Genomic DNA, 12631 nt, shown 5'->3' on the forward strand with positions numbered 1-12631 from the left:
GGCCATATAGATCTAGAACTCCCAGCCATGGATGGCTGTAACATCACCAGGGAATGTCTTATTTATTTTTTTTTTAATATTATTTCATATTTATATTATATTATACCATAAAGGACCTTAACTGTCCTATACACAAGACAAATCCAAAGTTGATTTTATTTTTCTTTATATGAATATGATATTATACTATAACTGTAATTAACTTTCTTATACACAGGGCAAATTCATACAAAAAAAAACAAAAAAACAAAGCAAGCATCAAAAGGATACAGGGCTCAGAAATGCAAGGAAATGGCACAACTTATTTAAATTGAGGTGCTACAAGTGCTGGTGATGTTGTCCAGAAACTAGCTGCAGGTGTGTGGCTGTGTGTAGAGTGTGCAGAGCTAGGATGGAGCTGGGGAGGATCCAGTATCTGAATTTTTACACTTTTCTAGCACCTTTACATAGGTTTCTAGATTATCTATACATGTGCGAGAACTTTATATTAATAATATAGCCTAGAAATAGCTAATAGATCATAAACGTTAATTCCATAGTTGCAAGCTAAAGGGACTACAACTGTAACTATACAACTATGTAATGAGGATATAGAAAGGAGAGGCACCAGCTCCTCCAGATCTGAAAGATGTTATAAGACCACCACACCATAATCTCCAGTCACCTGAACATGAAATCAAATCCACGTGAATGGTTTCAATTTCATATCAGTCTCTTTGAGTACATTTGTGTCCCCCTGGCAAACTTTGAGCCCTCACAACAATAATAAAAGACTTTGCTGGTGGATGAACTGCTTTCTTTCAGTCTAGAACACAGGTTCCCAGCCCTGGTCCTGGAGTACCCCCTGTCCAGCACATTTTAGTGTTTTCCTTCAACTCAACACATGACTTCAACTCAGGAAGGGCTTTTTAATGAGCTGATTAGTTGGATCAGTTTTGTTCGGAGCAGAGAAAACACTAAAATGTGCAGAACCGGGTCCTTGAGGACCACTGTGGGGAACCACTGGTCTAAAAGAATATACCAAAGCAGCTCCCACTCACCACTGATAACATACTAAAGTTAATCATCATCATCATCATCATCATCATCATCATCATCATCATCTCTTTAGTCTTTTGTAAATAATCACCAGGAAACAATGTGTTGTTCTCAGTTCTCAGCCCTGTTCTGAATGGTTACCATTGTTATGGCTGTAAAAATCAATTAATATAGATTTCTCATCATGAAACTCAACCACAATTTCTTACTTTTAGGGTGGACTTGAGGAAAACGCTCTCACCTAAAATGCTGCAAAAATGGTTTAGAAATGCTAAGAATAGTACAGGATTGTTTTTAAGAGACTTTAAGCACTGTGAGAAAAACCCCAGCTGCTATAGACACTCTAATAATGATGATTACCACCATTTAAATCTTAAAGGAACAAGAGAGCGACAATGTGTGAAAGATTTCGATTTTGTGTCAGAGTGTATCTGTATCCACCCTGGCAAACTGCACTTTGAGCCTTTGCAACAACAATTAAAGACTTTGGTGGTGGATAAGGCATCAGGGACTAATCTAACAAATAATGTGCAGTACTGCAAAACATACAAAAAGCCCTCTAATAGGCTTACGGCACAGTTCACAAGAAACTGGAAAGCACATCAGTTTACTCTTATTCAAATAGAGAACAGTTTTCCTTCTGGGGTGGAAAGCTTAACCGTGTGCATTGGGCTGAAAACAGATTTACATATACAGCGCACATTGCACATTACACATTCGACAGTATGGCTGCATGATAAAGTGTTGCTCACTGCATGAGCAGTTCACCCTGCATAGAGCTACAGTCTCCTTTGATAATGTTCAGGCAGGTTTTCATCAAACATTGGGTGGCACTGTTGTTCCAGAATGAAGATCAAGTCATCAGGAGCTCCTCAGGCGAAATGTAAACAGGCAAACGGAGAGTGTGTGTGCACCTTACAGTCCAGCAGACCTGCATCTCACTCTTGGATGAACTGCTCAGACAGCATGAGCGCTCATCATCTGACCTCAGTCTGCTCGGAAAATGGAATATGACAGTTTACAGAAACAAATGGCATTTGATGAAGATGTGGTGCTCATGGATGAGGATTACTGAAGTGCTTAGAAGCTGGGTGAGTAAAGTTATCAGATTTGTGTTAGAAGCCGTTTTTTGGGATGCTGCTTTACATTGCAAACCGGGCAAATCTATTTTGCATCATAGTTACAGAAGTAATTATTCAAAAGGTATTTGACCTAAATTGAAGTCTTTCTTGTTTAGGATGGAACTCTTTATCATAATATTAATTTACTCCTGAAATTAGCTGTTGGTTCTTTAAATAATTTGCTATTAAAATTACAGTCCTCTTGTAAAGCAGCGTCTCCATGTATACAAAATACTGTTATCCACTATGGTGCTTCATTTGCAGTGTTTTTATGACCCTGTGGGTACGTAGTAAAATAGATCTGGTCAGTGTGGTTCAGGCAAACCATATCCTGAGGTGAGACTTTGTGAGATGAGGTTATTATTTAATGCCAGTTAGTTCCCACAAGCGGATTTTGTTTTCCATGCTGAACAGCAAGTTGCAATTTAGAAAATTTGAAAGCAAGACAAATGGAAACAGACCTGTACCTTGAGCTTAAGGTAAATTTTTGTTATATTTTCATACGTGGTTCTGTATCTGATGTGGATTTTTTGGTTCACTCTTGGTCACACTATGAGCCTAAAGTTAAAGCAGTCAGGAGTCTGTATAGACATTTTGGTTCACATTTAGGGGTATGTTTGTAAGAGGTAAGTTTGTACGTATCGAGTGATCCTACAAACCCTTAAAACATTAGGGGGCTGTAAGTATATATTTTATCCAATAGAATCTTATTTGTCAAAAAGCACAGAGATTTTCTTACTTTGTTTCTTTTTATTTATTCTTATAAATTAAATATGAATTCTAAATATAAATATGAAAAGAATGTAACTGGGGTGGGTGGGGTGTGGGGGCCCCCACGTTTTATGGCGCTTGTGGCACAAAATGTTCACAAATGGCCCTGAGGTGTAATAATAACAATATCTTTATTTATAGAGCACTTCTCATACAAGTGGCTGCTCAAAGTGCTGTACAGACAAGTAAAACTATGAGTATTCATTTAAAATCATATAAAACAATGACACAGAGCAAATTAAAAAGATAAATTCCAAAGAGACACAGAATTTTAATTAAACACTAAGTTAGTTATGTTTTTAAATGTCTCTTGAAAGTGTGCACTGAGCTTGACTGTCTAATAAAAAGTGGAAGTCTCCTCACACTTTCTGTTTTTTACGGAAGGTATTTGCAGAAGGTCATCATCTGCAGATCTAAGATCATGTGCTGGGACATAAACAGACAGACTTTCTCACAGTCTGTGAGGTACACAAGTGCATTAAGGCCATTTAGTGCCTTAAAACTAGTAGCAGAACTTCTATCTTAAAATATACAGGCAGCCAGTGCAGTTCTTTCAGTGCGGGATCCTTGCTGCTGCATTTTGTGTGAGTTGTAGAGGGTGGATTGTTTTCTTAGGAAGCTCAGTAAAAGGAGCATTACAGTAATCAACTCTGCTTGTAACAAATCTCAAAGATAATGGAATTTCAAAGAATCTCAAAAATAATCTCAAATGTAATCTCAAAGAAGTTCAAAGATAATGGTTTTAAGTGCTAAAACCAAGTTCTCTACCCAATGATGGACAAAATAGCATTTATTTATTACCCTGCGATCTATAAGCATCACCACTATAAATCTGTTTTGACATCATTCAGTGTTGGAGCTGTTTTGAGGAATTTCAGGAGGCGACACCCTCCATGATGAAAGCGGCTGCCCTGATAAGCTAATTGCTGCTTGTATGTGTACACTGTTACAATTCAGAGTCACTCTATCTCATGTTTCTCTAGAATATGCAGTTTGATACTGTATGTTTCAATAGAACTCAAATGTAAACTCAGCATCCTGTTTGCATTTGTGTTTGTCTCAACCGAGCATATCATACACATTTGTGCGTTCAGGTTACTCTGAAAAACATAGGTGTCGAAAAGGGTTCTTTGGAGTGATGCCACTTCCCTAAAGCAGTGGTTCTCAAGCCGGTCCTCAGGGACCCCCAGACAGTCCACATTTTTGCTCCAACCCAACTTGAAATGCATCAGGATGGAGCAAAAATGTGGACCGTCTGGGGGCTGCTGAGGTACAGTGTGAGAACAACTGCCCTAAAGAATCTCCTTAAAGATGTATGGCTGTGAAGAACTATTTGAAAGGTTTAAAGAACCACCACATAATTTGAAGCCTTTAAACTGATTAAAGATTTCTCCTAGAACTGTCACAAAGGCATTCAGGCCTAAAACTAGCACTTAGCATGTTATTTGATGTGTTAAGCAGTACTTAGTAGCACAGAATTATATCCTTCAGCCTCATTAGTTTAACAGAATTCATGATTTTATGCCGTTTTCATGTTTCATGTTCATCAATGTTCTCTCACTGCAATAACTAGGATGCATTGCACAAATGCAGCATGTAACCATAGGGAACACCACAGTGATAAAGAAATCCTCACTGCTAGCATAGCCACTGATAAATATAATAATTAATACAGATGATATTCGTCTTCCTATCAATAATGAAGGGGGTTTTCCTAGTCTTTAAACCAGAAAATCTCTAGAAACTACTGTGGCACGACTGTAGGAAGCGAGCAGACATGTTTACAAGAGATGAAGCAATGGTTCTATTTTTCATTGTGGCCAAAGTGTCCCTTAAAGAACTTTTATTTTTAATGCCTTTTTTATATTTTTAAGGCCTCTTTAGCTCTTTGCAGGATATCATACAGTACTTGTTCTCTGGTCTGTTTGGTCTTTTTGTCAGTCACTGTGCAAACCTGTTTCCACATTTCTTTCTTGCAGATGTTTTGCGTATTGTTTGCTCCTGTTCTGCTGTTGCTGATGACCTGTGCAGACTCCAGACTTGACTAGAGAAAGCTGGAACAAGCTTTTTCGAAGGTAACACTAACATGCCAGTTCCTCATGTTCTTTTACAATGTACAGATTCTGATGTTGCTTTGAATGTAAACTATGTTCAAAACATTCAGTCTGATGGAGTGGAATTAAAATAGGAGTTGAGTGGGAAGGTGTCAAAATTGATTATCAGAGCATTTGTCACTGTTTTTTTTTCCCTCATGTGTTTGTATCACATTAAGTGAGTGTATAGGGGACAGTGATGGAAAATGTGCATGGTGTCCATCCGTACTGACCTGATAACGAAACATGATTCGTGATGGATGGATGTCCCTCAGCTACAGTGTTATGGGAGCTTGACTTTAGACATAATCTCTTTAATTGGTTCCTAAAACAAATTGTGCAAGTATTTTATTTCTCACAACCAACACTGAGCTATTTCCCCATGAGGCTGTTTGTTCTGGATTGGGTTTTGGCAGAGCATCCTCTTCTTAGACATCACTGACATGCCAATTTCTTTGTAATTTGTCTCTCAGTCTGGTGCACATGAGTGCAGGGCATAACTGGGATGACAGACTTGCCCTCTTGCTTAATTATTTATATGTTTATGGAGTATATTTACAGATGTGCTCATAGCCTGTTCACCTAAATAATTCATTAGTGACTAATAAGTGTCTGTGGGAATAAACAGTGGACCAAACATAAAATGTCAGGGAGAGTGGGGCACAACCTAATGCATGTTGTTTTTTGCTAAATAATTTTAAAACTATTTAAAGAACAGCTACACATCTCTGCTTGTTTGCCTCATTTACCATTTGTGAACAACTCAGCCAAATGCAGAGTGAGATCAAAAGTTGCAACACAGGTGGGGTTAATTGTAGCAGATGGAGGGGGTAGTTGTAAATGTCTTCAAAAGTTTTGATGCAAAACACTGTTAACTCCTTAAAATCTCAGGTTTATTACACATAAAGGCTTATTTTACAGTAACAGGGAATTCAATGCAAACCGATTGAGCTGTTCTTAGGTTATGGAAGTGTGTAATAAAACTTTGGGCCTGCCAGTGGGCCCATGGCCAGTTAAGGGTTTAATTAAATGCAGTTCTATATTGTTTGAATCAGACAACCTAAATCCATAAAAATATATTCACCAAAATAAATCTAACTAGTTAAAGAGTATGGTATATAGCAGAATATGGTAAATTTATTTCTGAGAACAAAGTAGTAGAGCAAATATCAGTAAGATAAAATAAAATAAAAATATATTCAACAAAATAAATATAATTAGTGAAAAGAGTATTTACTTTCAAGTTACATTTAACTAAATATCTACTAAACTGACCATGATTTTTATCTTTAACTCTAAAATTGGCTCTAATCCTATCTGTAACCTTAACCTCAACCCAAAACCTAAGCCCAGCCCTCACTCTGGTCCTAGCCTAACCCAGGTTCAAATCCTAACCCTAACCCCACCACTGTTTAGAAACAAGTTTCAACAGATAGTTTGTTAACAGTTGGAACATCTGTAGATAATCAATAGGGGATTATAGTGGACTATCCAAATAAAGTGAGACCAAAAATCAATATTGTATTTACATTACATGTGATGAATCTGTGACTAAAATCTTAAAAAAAAATGAACTGTTCTGAATTTATATGGTAGGATATGGACTATTCTCATTGTTTACTTTATGAGGCTTAGATACAACTAGAAGACAACTAGAAGAGGCTCTACGCTATCCTGGTAAGCTCTCGCTTTAAGTTATTATTATAGACACCTACAGGGCGAGATGTGAATTCTGTGCCTTATACACACAATTCAGTAATCAAAATAAACATATGATGAAAAAAAGTTACAAAAACAGTCTTCAGGGTGAACCTTGAGAAACATCTGTCAATTGCTGTCAAAATTTGCAGATGACCTTTCTATAGAAAATGACTCAAAGCACAGTTTACTGGAACCTGTTTAACTGAAATATCTATGGTATATTTTACCCCGCGTTAGTTTGTACCCAGCTCTGCCTCACAGGATGGAACTGGCCTGATTTGCCCTTTTGCTTAATTATTTATATGTTTATGGAGTATGCTGGAGGAGTTTCATCCCAAAATTCTGTTTTTTAAAAAAAGTTTTTTAAAAGAATAAAAGCTGATCTATCTTGGTAAACATTATATTTCCCTAAGAAAAGTGATATTAATTATAAAATAGCATTGACATTTCTTGGTTTGCGTAAAGCCCACTCACATCAATGTTTATCATGAAAAAAAGAAAATTCTTGAAAGTGGTCCATTATGCATCTTGGAATGAAACCCCTCATTTACAGAAGTGCTCGTACTAGCTCATAACCTGTTCCCTTAAATGATTTATTGGTGACTAATGCACACGTCTGTAGAAGTATGTTAGCATTTTAAGTTTGTCCTGTTTATTATCCAGTAATTTCAGCTGACCTAAAATATAGGGTACAGAACGTCCAGAAACAAAGTCACTTTTCAGTTCTACCCAAGTCATTTTGGTTCACTTTGTGTGTATTTGTCTTCTACACTTTCCAATAAACCATTTTCACACCTGCATTTGTTCCTCGATAGGTGGAAATGAAAGCGCGGTTCAGCGTGGTTTGATGGATGCATGCACATTTGCACTTAACTTCATGTGAGAAAGAAAAGGTCAAGGAGTAAAGTCGTGCTCGGAATTGGCAGCCTCACTCCAAATGCATTTCTAAGGACAATTGATCTGCTTCCAGCAGCCCCAAGATTCTTTTCAAGAACACTTCTGCTTAAACCTTACCCTGTTAACCATCTTGAGCTCTTTAGTGTGGTCACAAGTAGAAGGCCCTTAAAACTCATGAGCTGTAGTTGTTATTAATATAACACTGGCCCCGATTACATCTTTGTGCATCCGTCTTTCCTGACCCCACATGGAATTTTCCAGTCCCCTGAGGGTGACCGTAGCTGAAATGGCAAATTTGGTGCTGGGGTACTTTTGTACAACCATGTAATCTGTGAGCTGATTTTAAAGAAGATGAAAAAAGGCAGTGGAGGGAGAGAAACAGCAACAGAACTGTTTCAATACCCACTTCAGTTTCCCAGCTGGGCAAACACCTCACACTCCTCTTCTATTTACCCAGCAGGACTTCGCTCCGCTCCTGCAGGACTTACCTCTAGAGTGCTTTGGGCTCAGGGTGTGATCTGGCCACTGAGGCCTGGACACTAATAGTGTGATGATGAAGTGTCCATGCTGTGTGCTTGGACTTTAAGAACGAGGCGGCATCTCCCCTGCACATCCAAACAAGTGTTAGATATATGTGTCATTTTTAAATAGGAGGTCAAATAGAAGAAAAGCCTCTGTGGATTGGAAGACTGTCGTAATATATTTCACATAGCAGCACCGATACAGAGTTTGGACACCTGTTTCTTTTTTCACATTCCATTTTCAATCTAGGACCTGTTAAAGGTTTTAAGATATTAGTATAGTAGTAGAGTTTTATATATTTCCTGTTTTTTAAAGGCCATATTGGTTTGATGTAGTCAGGTCAACTTGAGTGAACCTTCTGCTTCTGCATAGCTTTTTGTAGTGTTCTGAATTTGGTTTAGTCAAAACTCATACGAGAGGTGGGCAATATGGCGACATTTTATTGTTATCATGATAAATTTTGTTATCGTGATAAACAATACGCTTTGGGATCATATCATGAATATCGTCAGTACTTAAAGAACATCTTTAACTGCATGTTTAATTGCAAAGAGAGCACAATTAGTTGGATTTAGTGCAGAAACATATATGATATGTATTGTGTATTGTGAAAATGTCTTTAAATATCATGACACGATATTTTGCCAAATAGCTCAGCTGTTGGTTACTTTTAACTTACTTTTAGGGGGGGATAAGGGACTCCCTTCTCTCAGACTAATAACCACAGACAGCTGAGGTGTCGTTGGGATTTGAACTCATGACTTCTTGTTTTCTAATGTTGAGGCAGTCATGCCACAGGTAACTGTTCTTTATCTAAGCACAGACAGTGCTCTCTGAGCGTGAGGAACTGTTTAAGCACAGGTTAATTCACCTTTTCATTCTTCCTTGGAAACAGAAACTGAAGCAACTTTATGGCTCCTCGAGTTGTGCCACTCTCTAACTGCCTAATCATCAAGAGAGTTTGAATCCCAGTAACACCTCAGTCCTCCTTATTCAGAGAGGATGCCCTCACACCCCCCTCCATTCCCACCAGGCTGGGTGTTCAGTGTGTTAGGGGGAGTTGTAGTCTGTGGGATGGAATTAGCAATGACTAAATCAGAGGAGGAAGTATAATCTGACAAGAAATTCCAGCAAATAAGGAAGCCATCACATTCACTTTTTTTCTTTTTGAGAAAGCGACTGTTTTCTTGACCTCACCTAAGATGCAGTACTGAAAAAAAGTTTCTCCTTTTTTGACAACAGAACTTTTGAACCTAAATGTGCTGAGAACAAGTTGAGAAGAAAGCTATGCAGGCTTAAAATGTCAAGTTGAGCTGGCTTTCAGAACTGTAAAAACAGTTCATTTTCAATTAATTGTTTTGCGGATGTCATAAAAAATAGCACATGAACATCCATCCACCTGTTCAGCCTGCAGCGTTTTAGCTCCGGTCTATTCAGGCTGAAATTAGAAGGAGTGTTTCAGTCCAGACTGCTTTTTGAATGACGCGCAATCAGAACAGAGACTGTTTACATATATCAGGTTTAAAGGCATACCGTTCTATTCCGTATTTTTCCACACTCTTCCTGCAAGAGTATTGTTTTAAGAATACCGTTTTCTTTCAAAAACATATACAAATAAAATCTTTGCACCTTTGGAAAAAAAATCCCTTTCCTTTTATTGCTCCCAGTCTCCAGGAGCTTTGTTGTTGTCCATGACCATTTTCAATTTCCCTGGGGTATAAATATGAGGTTACACACATGTAAAATCCCTTTTTCATCCATCTACATGAGGAAAACTAAAGAGCTGTCAACTCATATGAGATAGAATGCTGTGGACCTGCACATATCAGAAATTGGTTATGAAAAATAATAGTCCATTTACCATTGAGCACAATCAGGGCGATAATAAAAAACGGAAAAGCATGGAACAGTTGAAAATTTGCCAAGAAGAGGACGTGAACATACCACCCCCACGTACAGTGAGGAGGGTGGTAAGAGAGGCAAAGAGAAACACAAAGATCACAGTTTCAGAACTGCACAGTTTAGTTAATCTGGAGGTTTTCACCACCTCCATCACCAGAAGCTTTTTTCACGAAAGACGCCTTTCTTACGAGCAAGCTGAACTTGGCTCTGAAGTGCCTGAACTTAGCAAATGTCATCAGAACCACAAATGGAATCATTTATGTGGTGAGATGAGACAAATATCACATTTTTTGGTCATACACAACATTGTCACGTGTGGCAAAAAAGGCACTGCATAGCATGAGAAGTCTCTGATTCCTACTGTCAAGTGTGCTGGTGGATCAATGATTGGGGTTGTTTTGATGCTAGTGGTCTAGTGGCTCTTGGGAATTTCAATGGTATAATGAATTGCACAAAATACCAGGAGATTTTCACCCAAAATCAGCCTCCATCAGAGGGCTAGCTATGGGAGGACCTTTCAGCAAGATAATGACCCCAAACACACATCAAAATCCACACAAAAACACAAATTCAAAGTTTAGCAATGGTCCTCCAGATTTGAACCCCATTGAAAACCTGTGATGTGTATTGAACCTATGTTTTCAAAAAATAAATCTTTGTTCCAAAACCTAGGGTCAAAATAATGCTTACACCTTTTTGTCAAAGCCCACAGTATCATTCATTGCATGTATGTTTTATTGAATACATTTTATCACATTTTCATGAAAGGTGCAAATAATTCTGGAGATGACTGTTATAACAAAATGGCCTGGTTAATTCTATGCCTGTTTGCTATTCTATAAGTAGAGGCTGGAATATAATCATGTAAACATTAATTGTTTTTGGTTCATAAATCCACACAAACATTATAAGTGTACTTCAGGGAGAAAAAATTAAATACAAGAAGATGTAGTATACGGCTCCTTTAAGAATACTGAACTATAAAGTTTGTAGGTCTGTTTCTTGAATGCTTGTCAGCTTCGTTTTGTATGAGAAAGTAAAGGGTCAGGAGCAGTTAAATATGGGTCACATTTACATTGTTTGTTCTGCCTCAAGTGTGCATTTATGTAGGAGAAACTTCACCCTACGTGTCTTTATATCTGTCAAGAGGAATGTTGCTCAGAGACAAGCTGGATTATTTTGATCTTTTTTCATTTACATAAATGCTTTAAAGGAGTCCAAAAGACCTTCTTTTTCTTTGGTATATTGACTACTCTCTAAAAATGACCCGCACAAAGTATCTGAGAATGTCCATATTTGGTTTGTGGCCTGTTTTTTTCAGAAGGCCTGGTGACAGATCCATCTTTCATTTGGAAGATATGATTTGGTCCCAGTACTCTCACATTGGGGTCCATGCTGAAAGAAACTGATTGAGTTTGAGACGTGAGAAATTGAGCTTGTTATTTCTCTCTTTGCAGAGGCGCTGCAGTGTCTAGTGTGGAGGAATCCCATCTGACCGTCTCCATGCAGATGACCAGTGATGGCCACAACATCAGACCCAACAGAAGAGTAAGAAGCACATGATGCATTTCAGATCTTGAACATTTGCCTTTGCTATTCTCTAGTGAGAACATTTTTGTTTAAAATTGCAGTTAAGGCATACTTCCTGTTTTTGACTGGTTACCGCATAATGACATGGGAGAATCCTCTGTGTAATCACTGCTATTAATTGCTTCCAGTTCAGTTGATGAAGTGGTGACCGAGCACATTTTTAACCCCCTGGAGAGGATTGTTCTGACCTTCTTCCTGGCCACCATTATCATTATGACCGTCCTTGGTAACCTGCTGGTGATGGTGGCTCTCTGCAAAGACAGACAGCTGAGGTAAGACCCTTACTGCCACAGATATGACCAAACAGTGCTGAAATAACAATGCATTGATGTATCATCTGTCAGGTAGTCACATGAAGAGATGTGAAGAAACAGTTAAATAGATATTCCACCAATTTTTCAAATTTCTGCGTAATGAAATGGTTATGATGTAAACAAATTCTAGAGAAACTGACAGAGTCAGGATTGTTCACAGTGGTGGTGATAGGAACCAGACATCCAGAAATGTTGACTGCCTCTAAAAGCTACTTAGCACAAAGTTATTATGCTAAATGGTTACAAATATGTTCCCTGATGCCAGAGACATTGTTTATGATAATTTTGAGATAAGATTTCAGCCTTACAAGATTTCAGTATATTTCAAATTTCAAAGACAACCAAAGTTGTGCACAAAACATCCTGTTATTCCACTTGTTAACCAAATTAGCAGCTCATATTTTTTGACACACCACATCATTCTCACTGTAAAATCATCCACAAGGTGTAATCTACATATTTGCAACATTTTTATAACCTTCATATATTCCTTCCAGCAGTCATGGCCATTTTTTTCTATATCTATATCTGTGTATTTTGTGTGTCTAATTAGGTTTCTTAAGTATGAGTTTGAGTTTTTATGTGTTGTGTGTAGATTAGGCCTTTGAAAACGTATGTTTAAATAACTATTGCAGTTATAGCCCCATCCTGTCCTAGAAGCACAACAAATTCATCATGAACC

At 37.9% G+C, this 12631-nt stretch overlaps 1 protein-coding gene across 1 annotated transcript in view; it reads left to right on the forward strand.

Moving 5' to 3' along the window:
* Positions 1–1970: 1970 nt before the first annotated feature.
* The window catches only part of si:dkey-247m21.3 (5-hydroxytryptamine receptor 4), a 38039-nt gene continuing 27378 nt past the window's right edge, over positions 1971–12631 (forward strand). The window contains exons 1-4 of the mRNA XM_036589123.1: positions 1971–2129; positions 4910–5005; positions 11503–11593; positions 11764–11907. Of these exons, the coding sequence (XP_036445016.1) occupies positions 11565–11593; positions 11764–11907 (173 nt within the window). The 5' untranslated portion in view covers positions 1971–2129; positions 4910–5005; positions 11503–11564. The remainder of the gene's footprint in view (positions 2130–4909; positions 5006–11502; positions 11594–11763; positions 11908–12631) is intronic.

This window comes from Colossoma macropomum, unplaced genomic scaffold (assembly GCF_904425465.1).
Source record: "Colossoma macropomum unplaced genomic scaffold, Colossoma_macropomum, whole genome shotgun sequence".
NCBI lineage: Eukaryota > Metazoa > Chordata > Actinopteri > Characiformes > Serrasalmidae > Colossoma > Colossoma macropomum.